Raw genomic sequence first — 24,943 nt, forward strand, 5'->3', positions numbered from 1 at the left:
TCCCCCTTCAGTCACGACCATATGAAAATGACGAAGTTTCTGGATCACTGACAGTCGAGGTAAGACAGGGATTATTACTGCTATTATTAAGCAGTTAATTAAGAAAAAGGCATTGAATGTAATGAGCGGCCTCTCTCTGGTTGAACCATAGTGGCTCGCTGAAGCTCAAAATTTGTTAGTAAAGATCACCACCACCAGGTGGTCTGGTCCCAGCATGTAGTCACCTCCCTTGACCAGCTAGTTCTGGATTTGATGAACAGCCCCATGACAAACCATCAAACCTGGAGGAGGCAACAGGAATTGGAGTCAGCACTGGATTTTGGGAGGGGAAGGGGTTTCTCCCAGTGGCTTCCTGAAGCCAACTAACCACAGTGAACAAAAATGGGACTTACCAGGGAGGAGGAAAGGCAGCAGGCACTAGGACGGACAAGAGAACCAAGAGAGCCTATTTGGGAGTCATGGTCCAAAGTAACACATGACCAGCTGGGACCAGGAGCATTTACTAAATACTAGACCACCAAAACCCTAGTGCTCAAATATCAGCCCAGGACACATCAGAGAAGACCATGACCAAGTGGTGTATTTGCATACGTCATGGGCCCGAGGGGTAGAACATTGGCTGGCTGGATTTAATGACACTACAAATGACCTGAAAAATGTGAACCTTAGAACAGGGGACCAAGGAAAATGGTCAACCAACAAGGCATCTGCTGAGGCAGACCCAGTGAACCATGTGTGTCGTTGCTACAGCAGCATTTTCTGGTGTGATAAACAGAGTGGTAGATGGTTGGAACAAGTTAAGTGAGAAGGTGGTAGAGGCCAAAATAGTACTGTAGTTTCAAAGCATCATATGACAAAGAGTACAGAAAAGATGGGGATACTATGAGCATAGCTCTCTGTAACTACACTTGGGTAATGCAGTTAACCAAGTGTAATTTCACTGCTACCAAGTTATTGGTCATGAAATAACAAGTAGCAGCGAAAAGCCACCAACATACACAGCAAACTATGTACACTGCTCAACCACCCAGAGAGTCACCATGGGCAATCCACCCAACAGTGACAAAGGTGCAGGCAGAGCAAAGCTGCTGGAGGCAAAGACAAAGAAACTGACCAGGAGTCCCACGCAAAGCCCAGCAAATTCTGAACTTGGGACGAAACCAACTGGGACTTCCTTCAGTTCACCAGGAACCCGACTGTGGTGAGCTGAGAGAACCAGATTCCTGGCGAGCTGACATGTAGACCAACTGGGGCCAGTTATCGAGGGATGCCAACAAACTAACCCCTTAAAGATGTAACCTGATAAAGACATGGGGTCAGATTTAAACTGAAAGGAAGAACCCTGAAGCTGTCAGTCTGATGCACCACAGCAACACTGAACACATGAGAGAAGATAACTGTGTGCAAGGGTAGCACTATCAGGCACCCAAGGAAGAAAATTCTGAGTGCATGCAGCCCAAAGTATAACACAACACAAGCCAAGCCCACACAACTCGCTAGAACCAAAACATGCATGTGAAGCTGACATAAAAAAGTAAAAAGTCAATACAAGAAAATAGCCCTTCCAGGAAAATGTCCAAGGATAGCTGGTACTTAGCTTGAAGCTGTGGGGCTTGCCCACAACAGGTGGACTGGAGCACTACAAGTAGAAATGTCCACCATAATATCAGCGACAAAACTGGATGATAAAGGGCTTGGGCCGGGCCACGTAGTAGTGGTGGTGATTGAAACTAGTGGGATTAAAGCCTCAGGAAGTGTCTTGGGATTTTCCCCAGAAAACTTCTTTAATTACCTGCACTAAACTTGTTCATCTATGCACTTTACTGTGTAAGTATTGTACTATATACTTACTGGTTTCTTACTATATTTATTTTTCATATTTTCAAGAAACTAATAATGGATCTTGTGACAATTTTTATATAAATTTTTATTCTTACAAGCTACTATTGTATTATAAATAGTATTTCATTGAAGTATTAACCCCTGAACTGTTCATTATTTGTTTATTAAAATATTCATTATATAATATTAAAGATTTTATTTTACTTGTGTCCAGTCTCTGACTTTCTTGCATTCATGTTAGATGTTTTAGGTGTTGCTAATGGCTTTCCTTTGTTATTCTTCCTTACCCAATGTTACTCTTTTTTACAATTGTTAGGCCTCATTTTGATTATGCACTTCAGTTTTGGTTACCCTACTATAGGATGAACATAAATTCACTTTAATGTGTACAGAAAAGAATAACAGTTAATGCCAGGAATTAGAAACCTTCCATTTGAAGAGAGTTTAAGAAAGCTTAATTTACATTCTCTAGCAAGGTGAAGGGCTAAGGGAGAAATGATTAAAGTAACAAATGGATGAAAGAGTATGGCGAGGGGGAATATTAATATGGTGCTAAACATAATGGCACAAAATAGAACACAGAACAATGGAGATACAGTAAATTGAATAAGACTAGATTTGGAAAAGACCTTCATAAATACTAGTTTAAAAACTAATTTGTAACAAATTACCTGATAATATACTGTAATAGATTTGAGATCATTGAATTGTTTCAAGCTTAAGTTAGACATTCAGTATAATGTATATGAATGAGATGGTTTGGTATAAAAAAAAAAAAAGTGCTGCCTCATATAAGCCAATTGGCCTTCTGTAGTTTCCCATACAGTATTCTTATGATGGTCTTAATGTTGCCCTCCAGTTCCTGTTCTTGGATCGGGCCGACTTGCCTGAGCACACACTCCGGTCCAGTGCAACTAGTCAGAGTCTAACGCCTAAAGGTGATCTCATAACTACAACTACAACTACATATGTCAAGGCTCCAGAATCACAAGGTAATTATAGAGCTTTTCATGCCTGCAGCTTGAGATATCTTGATTGATTAATGTTTTGATGGATTATTAAACTTTGATGCTTTATTTCTGTTAAATTTGTCCAAATATATTTGATTCCATTAAGGAATGATTGATTTGGTTATGATTGATACTTACTGGTTGTCCTTAAGCCTGGTTTATACTATATATCCCTGCAAAAACAAAAAACAAAAAAAAATATAGAGCAGTCACCTGCTGATGTGGATAGTCCTATGCATTGCTGGTTTCCACTTTTTTAATTGTGGATTGTCATTTTTGAAGAGTAGTTACAGGATGAAACTATGCTCGTGGTGTCCTGTCTTCCCGAAACTGTCATATGACACCTTGAAACTACTGATGGTTTTGGCACGAACCACCACCTCGCCTAACTTGTTCCAATAGTCTACAACTCTGTTTAGAAAAGATAACTTTTGTATTTTGTTTTTTGGTACCTTGGATTTCCTCACAAAGGATTTCAACCTTCGTAGGTTTGATTAGAGGTGTATGGTGCAGCTATGATTATATTCCAGACTTAATTTCACATTTGTGAGGAACACAGCAAACTTTGAATTTCTAATTTGGGATTGTTTGGTGAAAGGTTTTTAATAGGTAAACTCTATATCTATTTTTGAACTAGCATTTTTCTTATAATAACTTTACAGCTTTTCCCATATAGCTTTATTTGAGTCAATAGGCCCACATTATGGTGCATTTGTTTATAATAACTGTATTGTTAACTTTGACATTACTATTGATTGTTTGAACAGATGTTGTTGTTAATGGAGGTGATGGAATTGCTGCTGCAGTGTTAAGAGATATTGAAGGCAAAAAGGTTGTAGTGGCTAACAATGCCAGCAAGTCGACCATGATCATCCATGCCTCCAGAAAAGTAAGTGTACACCAAGGGGAAGTTTTCTTTACTTTACTTTTCTTTACTTTAATACTGTGTTATTAATCTTATCTTTTAATATGTTTTGGATGAGGTGAATTTATTTTATTACATAATTTGAGTTTTAAGTCGTTTTAAATTCAGTTAGTTGTCACAGCTTTTTTTTTTGCGTTTGTTTGTATTATATAAATTAATGCATGCAATTATGCATGCACAGTAAGATTAATATGTCTGACAGATGGCCTAACGGCCATATGTATTCAGTATGATTAATATATATACTGTACCTGAATTTACCTGAGGGCCAGCATTTCTAGAGACCTTGACAGGTAAAGGAAGCTGGCAACATATCATTGATTCTTCCCCTCCCTCCCTTCCATTATTCTCCTTTTTACCAGCTGAATTTTGAATTGGCATACTGTCTTGGTTTTTTTTTACTTTGATGGGTGAAAAAATGTCTCGTGTTTTCTGTCCTACAGTGTGGCTTGTTAAGCTTGAAGCTGTTGTCTCTTATGTGGGGTTACATTTAAAATGTTAAAGAAGTTATTTGGATTAATATCTTCCGATTCGTTTAGTATCTTTAATGTCTTGACGAGATGAATCCTCTAATGTCGGGTTTATATTGTTGTTAGTCCTAAGGCCATCAGTCTTTCCTGATATGAGAGTTAATTTAGTTCTGGAATGATTGTTGCTGATCTGTGCTGAATACTTTCTAAATCATTTATGTCCTTTTTGAAGATGAGATCTCTATTCTGTACTATACTTAGATACTGTAGTCCAGATGGGAAAGGGGGAAGGGGGGGGGGGTGCACCAGAGAATTGTCATATTCTTGAATATGGTTTTCACAGCTTTAATGCACTTGGTTCCCTACAACACATCTGAAATAAGACAAGTCAAAGGTATAAGGAATGAATTACAAATGATCATAATAAAGGATTCTACAACAAGAACAAACTAATATTATCTAATTAATTGGATATTTCTAAGTATGACAAGGTTGTTCTGGAAACTGGATCACACTGGAAGAGTGCAACCCGTTCCCGCAAATTTAATAAGTCAATATTGACTTATTAGTTGCGTGCATAGGTGACATACTAAACATAATAGTTTCCCTTGAAAAGCTTCATAGAAAACACCGACCTTACCTAACCTACTTAGTATGTTAAAATAAGCATCTTATAGCTTCGTAATTACAATTGTTACATAACCTATTATAGGTATAGGTTAGGTAATAATTGTAATTACAAAGCAATAAGATGCTTATCTTAACATACTAAGTAGGTTAGGTAAGGTCGGTGTTTTCTATGAAGCTTTTCAAGGGAAACTATTATGCTAAGTATGTCACCTATACACATATTTAATAAGTCAATATTGACTTATTAAATTTGCGAGAACGGGTTGAAGAGTGACAGGGAGATTTCTGACATGGGATGTTGCTCTGCTTAAAATTATCATTCGTTTTATGTTAATATTAAGTGAAAACGTTGTCTCTGCTTTCACACGACCTGAAGGGTGACTATTGATTTACTTGATGTATGTACTAATATTGTCTTGGTGTGCATGCACTAATGTTAGCTAGGTGTGTGTGTGTTCATTAACATTTGCTTGATGAGCATGCACTAATGTTAGCTTTGCATGTGTGTGTACAAATGTTAGATTGGTGTGTATTCACTAATATTAGCTGTGTGTGTGTGTGTGTGTGTGTGTGTACTCACCTAATTGTGCTTGTGGGGATTGACCTTTGGCTCTTTGGTCCCGCCCTGTGTGTGTGTGTGTGTGTGTGTGTGTGTGTGTGTGTGTGTGTGTGTATTAATGCTAGGTTGGTGAGCATGCACGAATGTTAGTGTCTATGCACTATAGTTAATTTGGTGAGCGTGGACTGCTGTTAGCTTGCTGATGGCACTAAAGTTAGGCTTTTCTCTTGATTCTAAATGCAATCTGAACATGTAATAATAAATCTCTTGATTATTAATTGCATATCCTCTCACTTGTTAATCAAAAGTGCAAGGAATGTTGTTGTCAAATATTACCTTGCATGTACATAATATTGTTTTGATAGTGCTAAAGATTTATGCATAAGGTATTAAATTATGCTATTCTTTATAAAAAAAAATTATATTTTGCAATACCACTAACAAGACTGTATTTGACTCTGTTCACAGTTGTTCAGCATATAGGTGCTGACTTGTGTTTACCTTAAGCTCTTCAAGAAGATATAGTCGCATAATTATGATTGTTTTCTTTTCTTTTTAATACTCTCAAGGAAATTACGAAGAAAGTGATCCAGGTAAGATTGATTTTTATTGAACATGTTTTAACATAAATCATTGGTTCAAAAATTAAACATCTTTCATGTCAACACAAGACCTTTTAATTCCGATCAAAAATTGGCTGTTATGGCATTTTGAAATGAGGAAGTCTTTATGAATAAATAGACAGGTGTTAAGGAATACTGAATAAGGAAGTTTTCAGTTTATACTAATACACAGTTTTAAGGGTTACTAAATGAGCAGTTGTTCAGGGTTATTAATGAACAAGTGTTTAGGGTTACTAAATGAACAAGCATTTAGCTTTATTAAATGAGCAAGCATTCAGGGGTTGCTAAATGAGCAAGCATTCGGGGATTACTAAATGAGCAAGCATTCGGGGATTACTAAATGAGCAAGCATTCCGGAATTACACAATTAGCAAGCATTCAGGGGTTACTAAATGAGCAAGCATTCAGGGGTTACTAAATGAGCAAACATTCAGGGGTTACTAAATGAGCAAGCATTCAAGGGCTACTAAATGAGCAAGCATTTGGGGATTACTAAATGAGCAAGCATTCTGAGTTTTTAAGTAGGTTTAAGCAGGTTTTTACTTTTTTACCTAATTCAACTGAAGAATTTGGAATGGAATTGTTTTGTATTAGTTATACTTGTGTTGCATTCCCACAACATTTTATTGGCTGGTGCAAATATTTCTTTTGGGTGGATATCCTGGAATGTGGGAATGATTGGTGTAGCTTGGGAGAGCCAGGACTGGTGTTTGTGGTACTCATGGCATTGAATTCCAGAATATTCTTAAAGTGGAAAGTGCTGTGTCTATTATATGCATTTTGTACTCTTACTATTATCATCATGATACGATTTTGCATCCAACTCTCAAGCTTGCTAAACAAACTACTGAATGTTGCTCAATCCAACAAATTACTGAATGTTGCTCAATCCAACAAACTACTGAATGCTGCTCAATCCAACAAATTACTGAATGTTGCTCAATCCAACAAACTACTGAATGTTGCTTGTACCAGTATTTTACTGTGCAAAATTTTAGCTGCCTTTCCAAGCAGTGAGATGTAAGGAATTGTGACGAATTCCCTGCATAATAATTCACAACTTACGGCAATGTTAATGTGAACCAGAGGAGGATACTCTATTGTTTTTATCTTAAAAAATATTTGAGTACAAATTTTAATAAAATATATTTCAAAGAGTAAAATAATTTATTTCAATTTCGTTAGGTGACCATCTGGTTTTTCATAGGACTCTTAGAAAGTGCTAGTAATGATTTTGCTTTGTATATAAAAATAACATGGTTGGCCATTGTAAAATGTATTCAAATTTTGTATAATATGTTCTGTAAAGCCTCTTGGAGACACGGGGACATGTATACAGAAAATGCTGGCTTACTCCATTATCTCGGGAGTATTGAATGACTATGTGCTCCAGCACACAGCCAGTTGACACTAGGTAACAGAATATGTACAATATAAATGTGATACACATACACAGTAATGCTCAATATGTTCAGCAGAAAGCCTATATAGAAATTGAATGGACTGATGGCAGTTAAGAAATTCAGAGACTGTATCTATAACTGAAACTCTGATAATGCTCACATGTGTATTGATGTGTGTCAAGGTGTGATGTAGTAATACTAACTAAACGCTCTTGCTCGTCTATTATGCTATATTTATAGTAATTATTGTTAGAATAAATTTCAAAATTTATAAATTCCATTGAACACTTTGGTAATTTAATATTTTGGTAATTGAAATTGTCTCCTGGCTAGAAATTATGTATGTAATAGGACATACACATTGCCTCAAAAATTTCTGTTAAGGCTGAAAATGTGTATGAGATGTTTATAATCTTATGATATAAAACAATTCATATATGATGTGTTTCTTGTGCCCTTGATTCCCTGCTGGCAGAGTAGTACACAAGCTTCACCTTCCATTTTGTTACTAGCAAAATGCTTGCTATAACTTTTAAAAGTAAAATTCTCTGAGTGACACATGGTAATTAAAGTAACATTAATTTAGTAGGATTCAAGTACACAACTTTAACAAAAGTATGATAGCATAGTGTTTTGGCTAAACTTGATATTAGCTGAATAGAACTTGATTATTGTTGCGCTGCAGATATAGTACTGTAATCTCAATTACATGGGTCTTTCGGTCTAGTGTAATGGCTAATCAGATATATAGCTTGAATTTGACATTTCATTTGTTTGCAGACATACTCCTCCGTTGTTAATAGTTTGGCATGAAAATAAAAAACAAAAACTTCAGTTCATCATATATATTTGTGCTACCATTCTCAACAAAAATATAATGGTCCTAAAATGCTACAGGCCTAATAGACAAGTATGTGTTGTGGTTTCTAATAACCATGATAAATAGTGCCTTGCATTTCAAAATGTAAAGTAATTAAGAATATTGTCTTTTAAAGTTTAGTGGAGTGTAAGTCATTTGCAGACCTCATATATATTTGCAGAATGTATCTGGCAAAAAGTACTCGGTCGCAGTTGCAATGTTTCTCATAATGTAAGAGAATAGAGATACTTAAATTTTTAATCAACAAAATTTGAGCTAATAACCATCTTGCTGTATGCTATCAGACCCAGTAATGGCACCCTCTCCTTCCCTGGTTGTTATTACTCCCAGGTCGAGCGAGCTCCGAGTGGCGAGTACAAGGAGCTGACGGTACAGGTATTATTTTACTCTATAGTCACGCACAAGGTTCGGCTGCATGTGCCTTGAGCTTATTTTATGCAAACAGCACCTTAAATCTTCTTGGCACTTCTTGTATAAATTCTTGTTAATGATATTTAAATGAATATAAATTCTAATGGGTAATAAACATAAATAGGCATTTGGCATGTAATCTGTAAAGCAAGTCTTCTATTCATAGGCTCTGCTACTGTTTCATATTGAGTCGTATACAAAATGGCTTGAAATTATATTAAAGTGTTTTCTTTCTCATGTTCTTCTTGAAGGTATTTATTATCAGAATGATTATGATGCATGCTCTGATAATGAATGGCAAACGCAAAACAAAAGCAGTGTGTAGCACAGTTTATGCTTTGGCTTTGTCTTGCTGCATAGTATTCTTCCCAGCACCCGACCCTTGATGGTCTCCTCAGTGGTGTTTTAACCATGTACAATATGACTGGAATATTTGTATTTCTTGAGGTCATGAAAATTATTAAATTAAACTAAACAATTACTGGTTCCCCCATAGATAGCTCAGTATGTATGTTGACTTTGTATGTATGGCAAGTTTATGGAAAATTGAGACAAGTTATCTAAGTTGCATTTAACAGCTTTTATTATTCTATACAATATTTTTGCTTAAATATCTTCCTGTTATTGGCAGCACATTGAATGTTAACAATAAGTTGCTTGTTCAGTATGTATTTACATCTTTGTAATGGAAATCTTTATATTGGTGGTACACTTTAATTTTAACATTTGTATTATTTTGGGGTGTGTTTAACTCATTTCGGGGGTTTTGAGCATTATTTTAGATATAAAAAGTTTCTCTCTACAAGCACAGAATTCATTGTTTTGCTTTCAAATATTCCAGTGGATGAGTATTTTAGTACTGCATTTCATGTAGATTGTAACCCTGTATTTTACTTATGCTGTCTGGTATAAAGTGATGACTGTTTTTCACAATTTGAGTACTTCTCATTAGTGTTAGTTTGAGAGAGGAGTTATGCACAGGAAATGGTATTTTAACCACTGCACTGCGCAAAGCGCCTTTAGGCGCTCAGAGAGTTGTGCTTTTTGTTTTTTAATTTGGCTATATTTTAATGTTTTTTAATGTTTTCATTACTATTTGTGTTTTGAAATGGAAATAGTTGACTTTGGAAACATTTTGACATTAAATTTACCTGAACATTTGTAAAAATAACAAAAATATGTCCTTGTCAATTGCACCAAGATGTTTTTGCCGAAAATAGGTGAGCAGTGCAAGGGTTAAGGAGATTGTCTTGATCACCTGCGAGAAAGTAATTGTGATGGGTAAATTGGAGTGCATATCACCCTATTAATTGATATTTTCTTTGGGCACATTTATATTACAATACTGCTTTTGTCATTGAGGTAAAGTTGCAAGTATTGAAGAGAGTGACCCCTTGCCTGCAAAGTCGTGCAGTTTGAGGTTATTGTGATTAATGGTGTCAATAGCGTTGCAGGGATCCTCAAACAAATGTTTTAACCATTAATTTAGATCAAGAGCTGCATGTATCAAGTCTAGCTTCGTTGGTACTTCTATGGAGGCTGAGGCCATATTGGGAAGAGCTAAGTTTTTTAGGTTTAGCTAGGTAGGAGTAAAGTTGTTCATACATTAGTTTTTGAAATGTACTTTTTTGTCTTTCATAGTGTTAAATCACTGATAAATTAAGTAGTTATTTGGTTACTGAGCAAGCTTTACAAGTTGCTCAATGACATGGTAGATACTGTATTGCATATTCAGTGGAGCAGGATGGAGTGATAAAACATGGTTGAGGGGGAATGTAGGATGATGGATTTTCCCTTACCCAGAAATTGGAGCTTTATTACATTCAACGCTGGCTTTTGACGTGCTTGATTTATCCACGTCTTGGATGAAGTACTGCTCATGCACTTTAAATATATATTTCTAATTTCTAATTAATCCACAGCCAGATGAGGAGGGGGATCATCTTGCCTTTCCCAGTGGAAACTTAATGGCACTCACCACCACAGCAACCACCACAACACCTACTATTACCACCACACCCACTCGCAGCGCTGGAACAGCAACCGGTTTAATGCCAACTACTCCCACGAGAACCACATCTACTTCTACCACTGAAACGACTGCTGATGGAGCAGAACTTAATGAAACTGATGGTAAATAATAATAATAATAATAATAATAATAATTTATTTAGGAAAAGTACATACATAGTTGCAGCGTTACAGTACAAACATTCTGTTTGATTTAAAGATAGAGGTAGTACATACAATACCTAAAGCCACTAGTACGCATAGCGTTCTCGGGCGTTTCGGACATGGGCCATATATGTCATTTATGAAATTAAGATGAGATAATCTTTGGAGCAAGATGGTGTGAAGGAACCAGCATCCTGGGTCACACAGGATGCATGGATGACCCCCAGGATGCTGGTTCCATCCCACTGTCCTGTGCCAAAGATTTTCTAACAGACTATCGTGTTACTGTATTGTAATTTGATTGGCTAAAACTAAGATGCTTTAACGTAAAATTGTAAATGGATTAGTATATTTTGAATACCAGTCATATTATTTTGAATATTCATAATGACTTTTTATCAAATAAAATGTTAGTTAATTATTATTGAAAAATTAATACTAATGTTTTTCACTAATGGACAGAAAGAGGTAGAAGTAGAGGTGTCCGCCGTAAACGAGATTCTTTCTTTGGAACGCTAAAGAAAAGATTTAGTCGATCTAAAGTGAGATCCAAAAGTGTTGATCCGAGTGCCAGAGACACATCTATGGATCGAGATGCTTCTGTAGGGCGCTCTGTGTCTGTGGAGAGATCTTCTAACATCAATAGAGCATCAGGTAAGGTCTAGATTATTTATTGTGGCTAAAGATTTTTAATATTTATTTTTAACAAAATAAAATATTTCGGTTCCCAGGTTCGATTCCCATGGCATGATACAATGTTTGGGAAGTATTTCCTTTGACCTGATGCATCTGTTCACCTAGTAGTAAATAGGTATGGAGTAGTTAAGACACTGATGTGAGTTGCATCCTTAGAAAGGTCAGTAGTTGGCCTAAGGGAACATTGATAACCCTGGCAGGCTTACTAGCCCAACTATGGAAAAGCCATACACACAGAAATCACAATAGTGTGATTTCTGTGCCGTGATGAGGGTTCGAACTCACGGCCCGGGATAATCCTAGACGACTAGCGTGGTGCGGTTGACTAAGGCAGCGTCTGGGATTATCCCGGGCATGAGTTCGAACCCTCATCACGGCCTTTGTGGATTTGTTTATGGAAAACCACTTTCTAAAAGAATGAGCCTCTCCTATTTGACTGTTATTTAGCTCACTCCAAGGAAGTTAGTTCTATTCCAGCATTTTTAAACAATATATTAGTCCTTTATTTTGAGAGAAGTAAAACAATATGTGGACCATAATAATGTTGAGTAAGAAGCATAAAGTTGTATGCTAATAAAGAAGGGTTTGTATTGGGAGAGAGATACAAGTGGCTGTGGTGGAGCAAGTGACAACCTCAACAGTGCAAAACTCCAGTTTTTTTTTTACACATTTCTTTGACCATTCATTTTGACCATTTGATAACAAGTTTTGCTTAATGTGAAAGTCAAGAGCAAGGCATTGCATGTCAGTGAGGTCATTGTGAAAAGTTTATGAATGTGTAGAGCAAGTCAAATAGTGGATCCGTGGGTGTGCAGCTGAAGTCCAGGTTTGTGAAGGGGGAAAGTATTTATGATTTGCAAGGTGGGTTGGCTTGCTGGAGTGTTATTCTGGGAATGATACCTGGTTGATACCTGGTTCATGGGGTTCTGGGAGTTCTTCTACTCCCCAAGCCCGGCCCGAGGCCAGGCTCGACTTGTGAGAGTTTGGTCCACCAGGCTGTTGCTTGGAGCGGCCCGCAGGCCCACATACCCACCACAGCCAGGTTAGTCCGGCACTCCCTTGGAGAAAATGATCTAGTTTTCTCTTGAAGATAGTCCACGGTTGTCTCGGCAATATTTCTTATAGTCGCTGGGAGGATGTTGAACAACCGTTGACCTCTGATGTTTATACAGTGTTTGCTGATTGTGCTTATGGGATGATAAGTGGCCTACAATACTAACTAGCAGTTGCATAAAGCTTTCTCTCTTTTTTTTTTTTTTTTTTTTTTTTTTTTTTTTTTTTTTTTTTTAGAAATTGTAAGTTAAAGTGCAATTCTTTTCATATTTGAAGCTTCATATTTATATCTACCATTTAAACTAGATTTATTTTAATTTTAGAATGAAAGCAAATTCTGCACCATTCAATTTGACTCCCTGTAGAAATAAAGAAGCCAGAGCAATTTGTTTTTGTCATGAATTTTATTTGGAAATTCTGAGCTATTAGAAACTGGTTGATTCTTAAGATAAGATTTGTCATGTCCTCTGGAGAAGGATTATGGACAGTGCGGCAAGTGACATTCTTGCCCTCAACACCATTAGGAAGTTTTCAAACAGCCCCTACATGGTCGTGAAAGATATTGGTGAAAGGGGTCAAGTGAACTGTCAAACGAGGTCGTTACCCAATTCCCATCTATATGCCCACCAACCTAGTACACCTAACCACCGACCTGAGGGCTGTACCTCAGTCTCAGTTCCCCTTAATGTACTGTACACATTTTCCAGATTATGTGGGAAGTCAGCAGTCGGGGATCAAAACTAACTAGACTTGTTCATCTATTGAACCTCAATATGTGCAGGTGGCTTGTGCTAGTCTTATTCAGTATAGGGAATAGGGGATATTATTAGGGGATATTCATCCCCTAATATCTGGATTATAATATTTTAGATCTGTTCTGGATTTTACATGAATTCTAGATGTCTGAAGATTTGGCCATTTTTAACTATAATAAAATTTGAATGAGTTTTCTTATATATCAATTGATAGTGCATGTTTGCACATATGTAGACACAAATGATTTATAAACAATGATTTTGTAAAATACTTATACTGTACTGTGGTCACGGCTGACAGTGTTGGTATGTAAGGAACTGCAGTATGGTAAGTGTTAATCAATTTGCCTTTTCTGTTTACAAATTGTTGTTATAGTGAAATCAACACCCATTTATTAAGACATAATAAAGTTACTAATGTCCATTAGGCCACTTACTTATGCTATGCATTTATTGTTGTTTTGTGTTCCTAGTAATTGTTGAAGTCCACTGTATATTTTTGTCTGTTATTTTTAGTTATTGCCAAGTCACCCACTGAAGTCTATTTAATTTGTAAACTAAATATGATTCATTCATAAAATTTAATTTGATACTTAACTCTTTGCAGACTAAATTTCTGTATATGTTACAGATATGAAATTCTCAGAATTGCAGAATTAAATCAAATATGTACCTGCTGGCTAACTTCTAGAGTTTTTAACAATTATTAGTAATAACTGCAGTTCTAAACACCATTCAATAAAAATCTGTCATCATCATAATCACATTTTAAATTTTTGAGTTTCATGGACAAGCAAAGTAAAAATATGTTTTGCATTTATTGCCTGTTACTATGGCATATTGCCTAGGAGGAATGTGTGTATTTATCATGACAGATGGTATGGTATTTTTTAAATATTTATAAACAAAGACTTTTTGGGTAAAATGTTGTTCATTTGAACAAAAATTAAGATGAGAATAGCTACCACTTCACATGATTGTGATATGTTCATTAATGATTATTTATTTTACAGCCAATAACTTGAAGTGCCTGCAAAGGGGTCAAATGTCATTTTATTTACTGTATCATCAAACGTCATGTTACCTGTTAAATTGTTTATACCTGTGACTTTAAGTGGTTGGCAACTTGTTAAATGTAGCAAAATTCTTTTATGGACTGCCTCTTTGAACTAATTGTTACACTATATGTACCACCTTATAACAGAGGAGCAGCAAGTGAAGCCAAGCTTTCTCCAAGACACAATAGCGCCAAGTGAGTTGGATGCCACCCCCAGTACCTGGCTCTCACTTTCTGCCCTCCTCTCCCTCACGTCTGCTTACCTTCCTCCTTTAAATATGAAATATACCTTAACCCTTACACTGCTCCAGTTATGATCTGTGATTTCCTCGTGAACAAATCCCATACATTTATGGGTTTTCAATACTTTGTTCCCCCTGTACATCTGGATATATGACTTAAATGTCTTAGCAGTTTAAGGGTTAATAATTTTTTTTAAATCATGTCAATTTCCCGCTGCTGCACATAGGCTCATCTTGATCCTCTATCCAAGCCTAAAACCTACTGTCCACTGTGGTATATCTTTAATGGCATATGCACATCAAACACCTTAGCTTGAAAACTTCTGAGTTCTTGGTGAAAGATAAAACTACCCAATTTCAAGATTTTATTTACCTCCTGACTGTACAGTCCTCTTTAAATGCTAAGTTTTAACCCTTAGAACACTTTAGCTTCTGTAAATATAATTTTAAATTAATTTCAACATTATTAAATAATTCCACCAATTGGTGATATTAGCAGCAGGTTCACTAGTCAGTGATATTGGCACCAGTCTCACAAATTGGTGGTAGTGGCAACAGTCTCACCAGTCAGTGACAGTGGTACAAGGTTCACCAGTCAGTGATAGCAGTGACACGAGGTTCACCAGTAACTGATAGTTGATACAAGGATAGCCAGTCTGTAGTAGTCGACCTGGTGCCACCTCATTGACTGGGCAACAGTTACCGACTGGTGAACCTGGTGCCAAGCAGTGTGTGTGCTTTATATTTATTGAAAGAGACAGGGAATGGGACATAATAAAATGGTAAATAACCCTCTTGCTGACCAGATGGACAATTGTACTGTACATTGATATAACAGAACTTGTGCCCCAGGAACTGTGTTTTAGTGAGGCATTGTTATCTGTTAGGGGGTACTGTACTAGGTGTCTGGGCTCTGGGGAGTGCGGTTGGATAGAGGCTTTATTTGGCAGTCTCTTTTTGATACCAAGGGAGAACTCGTTTACAGATTTGAGCTTACTACTGTATATACAGAATGTGTCTGCTATTGGTCACATTAAGCTGGAATAGGCTTTATTCTAGTGCTACCCTCTAACATTTTTAATGACCCAACAGGGACACTTTAAAAAGTTCCTGGTAACACTGATGCAGAGAATGTCACTCATCAGGCTGTTATGATCCTTAGCCAGCAGTCCCCATGATGAAGTGGTAACACTCTCGCCTGGTGTTTCACGAGCGCTTTGGCCTAGGTTCGTATCCTGGCTGGGGAGGATTGACTTGGCGCCAATCCTTAACTGCAGCCTCTGTTCACCCAGCAGTCAATGGGTACCTGGTTGTTGAACGATTTGGCGGGTCGTATTCCGGGGAAAATTATGATTAAAGACTCTCACGAAACACTGTGCGTGCTAGTGGCTGTGCAAGACTGTAAGAACTCGTGTATATATAAAAAAAAAAAATTATCCAGAGGATACGATGAGTTTTATATAAGGGACAACTAATAGCCATGCTCATGAAGGTGTATTTTATGTCTACTCAAAGATGAATTGTTAAGTGATTATGAGATACAATATAATCTGTACAGTACAGTGAACTCAACACTCGTTACTTGTTTTTTATTTGCTTAAATTTAATTTCATTATGTTTATAGGTGAAGCTTCAAAGGGAATAATCATAAATTGGCTCCCCTTTACTTAAGGTTTACATGATTTATTATTAAATCAAAGTAACCTTCAACACTACTGTATATCATTGTAAACTACTGTATGAGCTCAGTATCCGAAGTCTTCTGAACCAAATATTTAGGTTATCTGGCCAAATTGCATCCAGGTAATTTTCTGCCAAACTTTACCATATCTGGACAGACATCTGGATAACTAGGCGATTTGGCTAGGTAATGCAGACTAGCACAGAGTCTTAAGTCTGGATAATTTTTGCCAATATGTAGTCATGTCTGGACAGAAATCCGGATAACCAGGGATTAGGTTACGTAGATTTTCAAGAACTACACAGTAGTTCAAGATCTACAATATCAAGTAAACGAACTACAACAAGGTAAGCTGACGTTTCTCATTTAAATTATAATTTTGATTTATAGTGTGTATGTGGAAATTAAAGTTGTTGGTTGTGGGACAAAAAATTAAGAATATGGTCAGTTTTGGATTTTCCTGGTGGGATCTCTGCTTATCTGGATGTCTGGCTTACCCAGTAAAGGGGGGGAAAGGGTCTTTCCCATATACTGTAGTCTGGATAAGTGAGCTTAGACATTATATATGACAAAAGTAACCAGTGTAGAGATTTTTTCTTAGTTCAGCTTTTATGTACAGTATATTTAGTGGTGCATTTCCAGTAAAAATAATTCATAGTTCCATTTATTTATTGTAAAAATTGAATATAATTATCACATTGAATGTTTTTGTTTCTTTTGCACTTGTATTTATAATTATTGTTTTCTGAGCAATCCGAGTTTAACCCCATGGTAAAATTCCTGTTTTTGAGTAAGAAGTGTGAAATAGAGTGAGGCAGGGCAACAATGTGGTATCTGTATTACATGGAACAAATAAAGCAGTGCTAGTAGAGTCATAACAGTACAGTACTAGGGAGCACTCTAACATGCCATCCAGTCATGTGTTATGTCTAGAAGTCACTGATTTCAAGACACTCTGAGCCCTTTCAGACCTTCCTTTGTCACTGAGACTTCCAGAGAGCGCACTAGCTAACAACCAGTTGGCCTTTGTGATAACCTAACCTGACCATCACCAGATGGCTGTGCCATATACTGTACACAACAGCATTGTTTGGGGAACATTACTGACTTCTTTTTGTACTGTACTTACCTAATTGTGCTTGCGGGGGTTGAGCTCTGGCTCTCTTTGGTCCCGCCTCTCAACCGTCAATCAACAGGTGTACAGGTTCCTGAGCCTATTGGGCTCTATCATATCTACACTTGAAGCTGTGTATGGAGTCAGCCTCCACCACATCACTTCCTAATGCATTCCATTTGTCTACTACTCTGACATTGAAAAAATTCTTTCTAACATTTCTATGGCTCATTTGGGCACCCAATTTCCACCTGTGTTCCCTAGTGCATGTGCCCCTTGTGTTAAAAAGTCTGTCTTTATCTACCCTATCAATTCCTTTGAGAATCTTGTATGTGGTGATCATGTCCCCTCTAACTCTTCTGTCTCCCAGTGACATGAGGTTTAATTCCCGTAGTCTCTCCTCGTAGCTCATACTTATCAGTTCTGGTACTAGTCTGGTGGCAAACCTTTGAACCTTTTCCAGTTTAGTCTTATGCTTGACTAGATATGGACTCCATGCTGGAGCTGCATACTCCAGGATTGGTCTGACATATGTGGTATATAATGTTCTGAAAGATTCCTTACACAAGTTTCTAAAGGCCGTTCTTATGTTAGCCAACCTGGCATATGCCACTGATGTTATCCTCCTGATATGAGCTTCAGGGGACAGGCCTGGCGTGATATCAACCCCCAGGTCTTTCTCTCTCTCTCTGACTCTTGCAGGATTTCATCTCCCAAATGATACCTTGTATCTGGTCTCCTGCTCCCTACACCTATCTTCATTACATTATATTTGCTTCGGTTAAACTCTAACAACCATTTGTTCGACCATTCCTGCAGGTTGTCCAGGTTTTTTTGAAGCCTCCAGCTGTCCTCCTCTGTCTTAATCCTTCTCATAATTTTGGTGTCGTCAGCAAACATTGAGAGGAATGAGTCTCTACCCTCTGGGAGATCATTTACGTATATCAGAAACAGGATAGGTACAGAGCCCTATGGGACTCAACTGGTGACTTCACGCCAATCTGAGCTCTCACCCCTCACTGTAACTCTCTGCTTCCTATTGCTTAGGTACTCCCTTATCCACTGGAGTGCCCTACCAGTTACTCCTGCCTGTTGTGTGTGTGTGTGTGTGTGTGTGTGTGTGTGTGTGTGTGTGTGTGTGTGTGTGTGTGTGTGTGTGTGTGTGTGTGTGTGTGTGTGTGTGTGTGTGTACTCGTCTAATTGTACTCGCCTAGTTGTGCTTGCAGGGGTTGAGCTCTAGTTCTTTGGTCCCGCTTCTCAACTGTCAATCAACTGGTGTACAGATTCCTGAGCCTACTGAGCTCTATCATATCTACACTTGATGCTGTGTATGTGTGTGTGTGTGTGTGTGTGTGTGTGTGTGTAATTTCCTAAGTGTAGTTACAGGATGAGAGCTACATCCGTGGTGTCCTGTCCACCCAGTACAGTACTTTGTCATATAACGCTTTGAAGCTACTGACGGTTTTGGCCTCCACCACCTTCTCACTTAACTTGTTCCAACCGTCTACCACTCTTTTTGCGAAAGGGAATTATCTTATATTTCTTCGGCATCTTTGTTTAGTTAGTATAAATCTATGACCTCTTGATCTTGAAGTTCCAGATCTCGGGAAATCTTCCCTATCGATTTTATCAATTCCTGTTACTATTTTGTACGTAGTGATCATATCACCTTTGTTTCTTCTGTCTTCTAGTTTTGGCATATTTAATGCCTCTAATCTCTCCTTGTTGCTCTTGCCCTTCAGTTCTGGGAGCCACTTAGTAGCATGTCTTTGCACTTTTTCCAGTTTGTTGATGTGCTTCTTAAGATATGGGCACCACACAGCTGTTGCATATTCTAGCTTTTGTGTGTGTGTGTGTGTGTGTGTGTGTGTGTGTGTGTGTGTGTGTCAATTTGGTGGGAGAGGACCAAAACTCGGTTAAGTAACTCGTTTCATTCCGAGAAGAGCTGGAAGAGGTTAATGAATATATAAATCGTGCCTTATTAACACTTTCGCGCTCTCGGCGCTCAAAAAAAAAAATACCCCAGATGCTTTCGGCACTTCGCGCGCCTATGCGGTAAAACCGAAAAAGTGTACACTCTTTTGACTGTCCTGACAATAATTGAAGGCGCACGTATTTAAATTTGGTATCACTGTGTTCGCAATGAAATTGTCTATAAGATCATACGTATAAAATGCCGCCCAAGCATAAGGAGTATCAACACCAAATAAAAAACTATGCAGATCACTCGCCGAGAGCGCCAAACAGCAACAAAATGTTTCCACTCTCTTAATGGTTGCGAAGCCTACAGTTGTCCTACATCGCTAATTTTGGTATCATTGGAATCGCAATAAAATTCTCTACACGGACATATGCATATGAATGTTTAATATAGGTAATTGCCCACCCGCAAGAGTGTGTGAAGTGGAGAGTAGTTAGCCGCGAGCGCACTGGCGAAAACACAGGGGGGGAAATCATGCTTGGAAAGTTTATACGTTTCCTGACCCTACTTTTCTATGTACGTATTTCTTTTTTATACCAATGTGTTCGCAATAAAATTTTCTATAAGATGAACTGTATAACATTTGTACAAAGCATGTGTAAGAGAAGCGCCAAATATAGAACCACGTCGCTCAGTCTGCGTTCGCGGCAGAAACGAACGCATTGTTTTCGTTCGTTTGATGTTTGGCATGTTTATACTTGTTGAAACATTTTATAATTTGTATGACAGTGATCACAGTAAAATTCCCTACACAGACATATACATAACACATACAAATATTTCCCACGTGTTGGATATATCAACGGCTAAATGGAACCCACTGCCACACGCTCGCCACACCCCCAAGCATACTTTGTGTATTTTTTTTTTTACTCATAGAAGTTTATGTGATATAATATTCATTCAGGTACCAAAAAATTCGCAAATAAATTCTCTACAAAACAAAAGTATCCCCATCCATTTCGGTTAAAAAATGGAATTTATAGAAATATTTTTTCGATTGACGAGAAAAGTAGGCAGTTATGCGGAATCGTAAGAAAAACCAGTGACGAGTTATCTCTAATCGAAAGCGTGAAAGTGTTAAGGTCATGTAAGTGTGATGATGATCTATACTCGCTAGTGCTATTAGGACACTGCAGGAACAGCTTGTAAAGTTTACTGTGTGCAGTTTACAATTCCTGCTGAAACACTGAAATCTTATCTTGATGAGCAACCACATAACTGATTCTTCAGGAAGCTTTTCATATACTCAAAACCTATTATATGCAATACTGAACATGTGCACACAACTCACCAATTCTGAGAGTTGATCAGTTCATAATTTATAGGCTATCTACCACAGAATTGATGCTGCCTTTTTCATGTATAGTATTATATGCCTCATTATATAATATTGATCAGTATTAAATTATAATTGTTTTGCCAGGTTACATGTGCATGTAGACCGTGCCCATTACATTTGTACGAGCTGTATGCCTATTTTTGGGGAAAGCCCCCCAGTGGCTCCTTATCATTTGTAACTTCCTGAGATTATACCATGATAAAAAACACATCTTTCATGGAAGATGTGTTTGACTTTCCGGGTACCAGAGCCAGAAACTGTCTTCCTGACACAGGCACAGGGAGTGAGTGGCATCGCACCACCCCACTGGGAAAGCATCCAGAAAATCGTGAAACTTAGCAACTAACCAGTGAGTTCACAGAAAATGAAGCCTAAAAGCTGGCAAACATTGTTACTAACAATACGTATGGAACAAAGGATTTACTCGAACTTGCTCAAAACTCATTAGTAGCAATCACCACCACACAGAGGACAGCACATTCTTGCAGCTGGCTACCCTGGTCAGTTTTGTTGCTGATGTTATGGTGGATGTTTTTACCAGTAGAGTTCTGGTCCCCCAATTGTGGGCAGCCTCGCTGCTTCATGCTAAGTGCTGGCCATCCTTGGACTTTGTTTATCATGCACAGACCATTTGCTTGTTACAGTATTATTGCCTTTATTTTATTATTAGCTTCGCATGCATGTTTTGTCTCCAGCTTGTTGTGTGAGCTTCCCTGGGTACCTGCTAGCACTGATCCTTGCACAGAGAAGAATCATCTCTGATGTGTGTTTGGGAGTTTGCCTGATAGGTAAGATCACCAAGGTGGAGAGCCTTGGTGGAGAATGTTTTATCACCTCTGACAACCTTATGCTTCTCCTTAGCCATTCTGGTCTCTTGACCGTGTTTTTGGTCTCTCGACCTTGTTTTGGTCTCTCTCTCCTCACCTTGGATTACAGTTTTTCCTTTGGTTTGTGATATCTTTCTCAAGGAAAATTCTTTGGAGCAGAACAGGGTTTGAATCAGCATCCTGAGTAACCCCAGATGCACAACTTAACCCATGGATATGTTCAAGAGTATTTAACCTGGAGCCTAGTCTCCTGACTCTTAGTCTGGAGACTAGGCTCCAACGATTTTCTTAAATATATCACGTTATTGTGATTTCCATTTGTACAGTATATCTTTCTTGAAGACTGCTTTTGTTGGTTCTCACCTTTGGCTATAGGGTTAGGGAGCTTCAGGCTCTTCTCTGGGGGCTGGGGTTATGTTCTTTTGGCTCTGGTGGTTGGCTTGTTCATTTGCAGCCTCCTCCTTTTTTGGTGAAGAATGAGTCAGCTGGCTTCTGGATGCATCCTTTGTTTATTGATGGTTGGTTGGACTGAAGGTGCATCATTTGTTGTTTGGTGGCAGCGCTTCACTGTTACCTGTGTTCTACCAATTTTGCCTTGGTGAACACCTTGTTGGTTGATCCCATTTCCTTGGTCCCCTTTTCCAAGGCTGCCTTTCTCAGGCTGTCTGCAGTGTCATTAAATCAAATCTAGCCAACCTAAGGTGTGCCTGTGGGCCTTTGATGTTTACAAGTAGTGGCCTTGGTTGTGATTTTCTCTAACATGTCCTAGGCAGATATTTGGACTCATAATTTTGGCAGTCTAACAGGGTCCTGGCAGCCCAGTATTTGCTCATGGTGCCTGATCCCATATGGTATTGTTGCTTTGGGCCATACCCCCCCAACTTAGTTTCTCTTCTTCCTATACATGCTGTCTCCCTTCTGTGGACAACCCCATTCACATTTTTTATGGGTAATTAGCTTCTGGGAACCACTGGGGGCTATGCCCCAGAAACCCAGCATTGAATGTAATGAACCCCTCTTTCTGGTATAGCCCTGGTATGGTTTCTTAGTGGCTCCCTGATTTCCTCCCTTCCTTCCAGGTTTGTTGGTTTGTCGGTGAGTTGTTCATCAGCTCCAGAACTGTCCAGAGGAGCCAGCTGCGGGCAAGGTTCGGGCCACCTGGTAGTGGTGATTGGCACTAGTGAGTTTCGAGCTAGTTTGAATGTATTCCTTGTTCTGTGTGAATCATTTGCAGACTTGTTTGCTGGTTTTTAAGGTTTTGTTTTCTGTGAACCCTGCAGTTGTTTATAAAATTTTGCTGACTTTCTGGATGTTTTCCAGTGGGGTGGCAAATTGTCATTCACTTCCTGCATCTCTGTGAGGGGGAGGGGGGGCAGTTTCAGGCTCTGGTCCCCGATAGGCCAAACAACTTCTGCATCTGATATGACGTTCTACCATGGAGCAATCTCAGCCAGATAACTTCATGGAGCCAGTGGGGCTCTTCTTGATATAAGGAGTTTCATTACATTCAGTGTTGGGTTTTTATGAGGCAACCTTATGTGTTTTGACAATTGATACTAATAGTGTGTTTTGATAGAGGATAGAAATTGTTCTGTAACTACTGATCCTTTCACTTGTCGTACAACACATGCTATCCTCCTGCTGATATTTTCTGGTTGTCCTGTACATAGTTTACCTGTTTATAGCAATGCATTCCATTATTGCACAGTTTTAGATGCAAATAAACTCTCAGAATCAACACCAATTAATCCATTTCTAAAACATGTTCTATATTCAGCTCTATACTTAGGAATTGAGCAGTTTTTATAGTATCAGTTTCTTCAGCAAGAATTTTGTTATTTAACTTGAGTATAGTTAAATGAACCTGTTTACATTATTCTGTACAGTAGTATTATGTACATAATAATTATGTATATAATAGAGAAACTAACTCTTCAAGGATATTAATAATTAGTTAGGTATGGTATCTCATTGCTATAACATACAGGCAGCCCTCTGCTTTTGCTGTATAGAATGTGGATTCAGTGGAATGTGAATAGGTACTTTAATACCAAGTTTTCAAGTGTGTGTCTGAATTTTGACATGTAGATTTCGTGTAGATTATCAGATGATCTTCTGGTCTACCACATTCTAGGTACAATACCAATATTGTGTTGGGCCTCCTCACTTCAGAGTTCATGTTTAGCAAATTTGTTGAAATTATATTCCTGTATATATGTGCATCCCAAGTGCTCTGCATTTAATTATTTACCATTTTTATGGCTGGATGTGGGAATGATCATTCAGTTTAATTAATGTTCTAATAGATGTTTTGTTCAGTAAATACAGTAGTGTTTTAAAGTGGACTTTTGGAGGATTTTGTAACGTTATCTTATTTTATCTGTATTCAGGTACCATTAGGTTTGATTTATACTGCTTTTGCTTTACCTGGATTATACAGGAACATAATCATTATACAAACTGAGGCCTGCCAATAAGGGTGGGGGAAACCATTTAAACATTCTATACATGACGCCTGTACATTCATTATATGTAATAAGTACAGTACAGTATTGTAATTAAAAATTTTGCTCAATAGATCTAGTAAAATTATTCTTAGTAAGAAACGTTTTAATTTTTCTCAATTTATTTGCCTCCTTTTAATAATTTAATGTTTTGGAGCATCTTAGAAAGTTTTTGTGATCCAAAAGTAACAGTTTGGGCTTTAATTTAACCCTTTGGTTGTACTAACATTGTGGCTTTTCTATCTACCTTCCTGCCATGACCCACCAGCCCCTGCCCACTACCTCTACCTGTTACACGCTCAACGTAAGTAGTGCGTACTGCTTCCACACCAATACTTTCATGGATACTTAGTGGATAGGACTCCCTGATCATTACTTTAGTGGATACATAGTGGTTAGGGCTCCCATATTATTACTTTAGTGGATACAGAGGGGATAGATTACACACAGAAATCACAATAGCGGGATGTATCAAATGAACAAATCTACAAGGGCCGAATCAACTGATCTACGGCATGGTCAAAAGATCATGTCGTAGCTCAGTCGATTAAGGCAGCATCAGGGATACTCTCGGACGTAGGTCCAAATCCTCATCACGGCCCTAGTAGATTTGTTGATTTAAAGTGGATAAATCTTATCCACTTATCAATATTTTCCCTTATCAAGATCTCCCTTATCAAGATTTTCATGGATAAGTAGTGGAAAGATGCCACTAGATCAATATTTTCATGAAGTAAAACTGCCAGATAATATTTTCACTGAA

The 24,943-nt window shown here is 37.9% G+C and overlaps 1 protein-coding gene across 1 annotated transcript in view; it reads left to right on the forward strand.

The window, feature by feature from the left end:
• LOC123771715 (uncharacterized) overlaps positions 1-24,943 on the forward strand; it is a 220,804-nt gene that overhangs the window by 171,185 nt on the left and 24,676 nt on the right. Inside the window, 9 exon segments of the mRNA XM_069324676.1 lie at positions 8-59; positions 2,702-2,834; positions 3,620-3,741; positions 6,006-6,029; positions 8,673-8,717; positions 10,676-10,886; positions 11,391-11,582; positions 14,637-14,684; positions 24,449-24,484. Coding sequence (XP_069180777.1) covers positions 8-59; positions 2,702-2,834; positions 3,620-3,741; positions 6,006-6,029; positions 8,673-8,717; positions 10,676-10,886; positions 11,391-11,582; positions 14,637-14,684; positions 24,449-24,484 — 863 coding nt within the window.

Source organism: Procambarus clarkii, chromosome 14 (genome assembly GCF_040958095.1).
Source record: "Procambarus clarkii isolate CNS0578487 chromosome 14, FALCON_Pclarkii_2.0, whole genome shotgun sequence".
Lineage (NCBI taxonomy): Eukaryota > Metazoa > Arthropoda > Malacostraca > Decapoda > Cambaridae > Procambarus > Procambarus clarkii.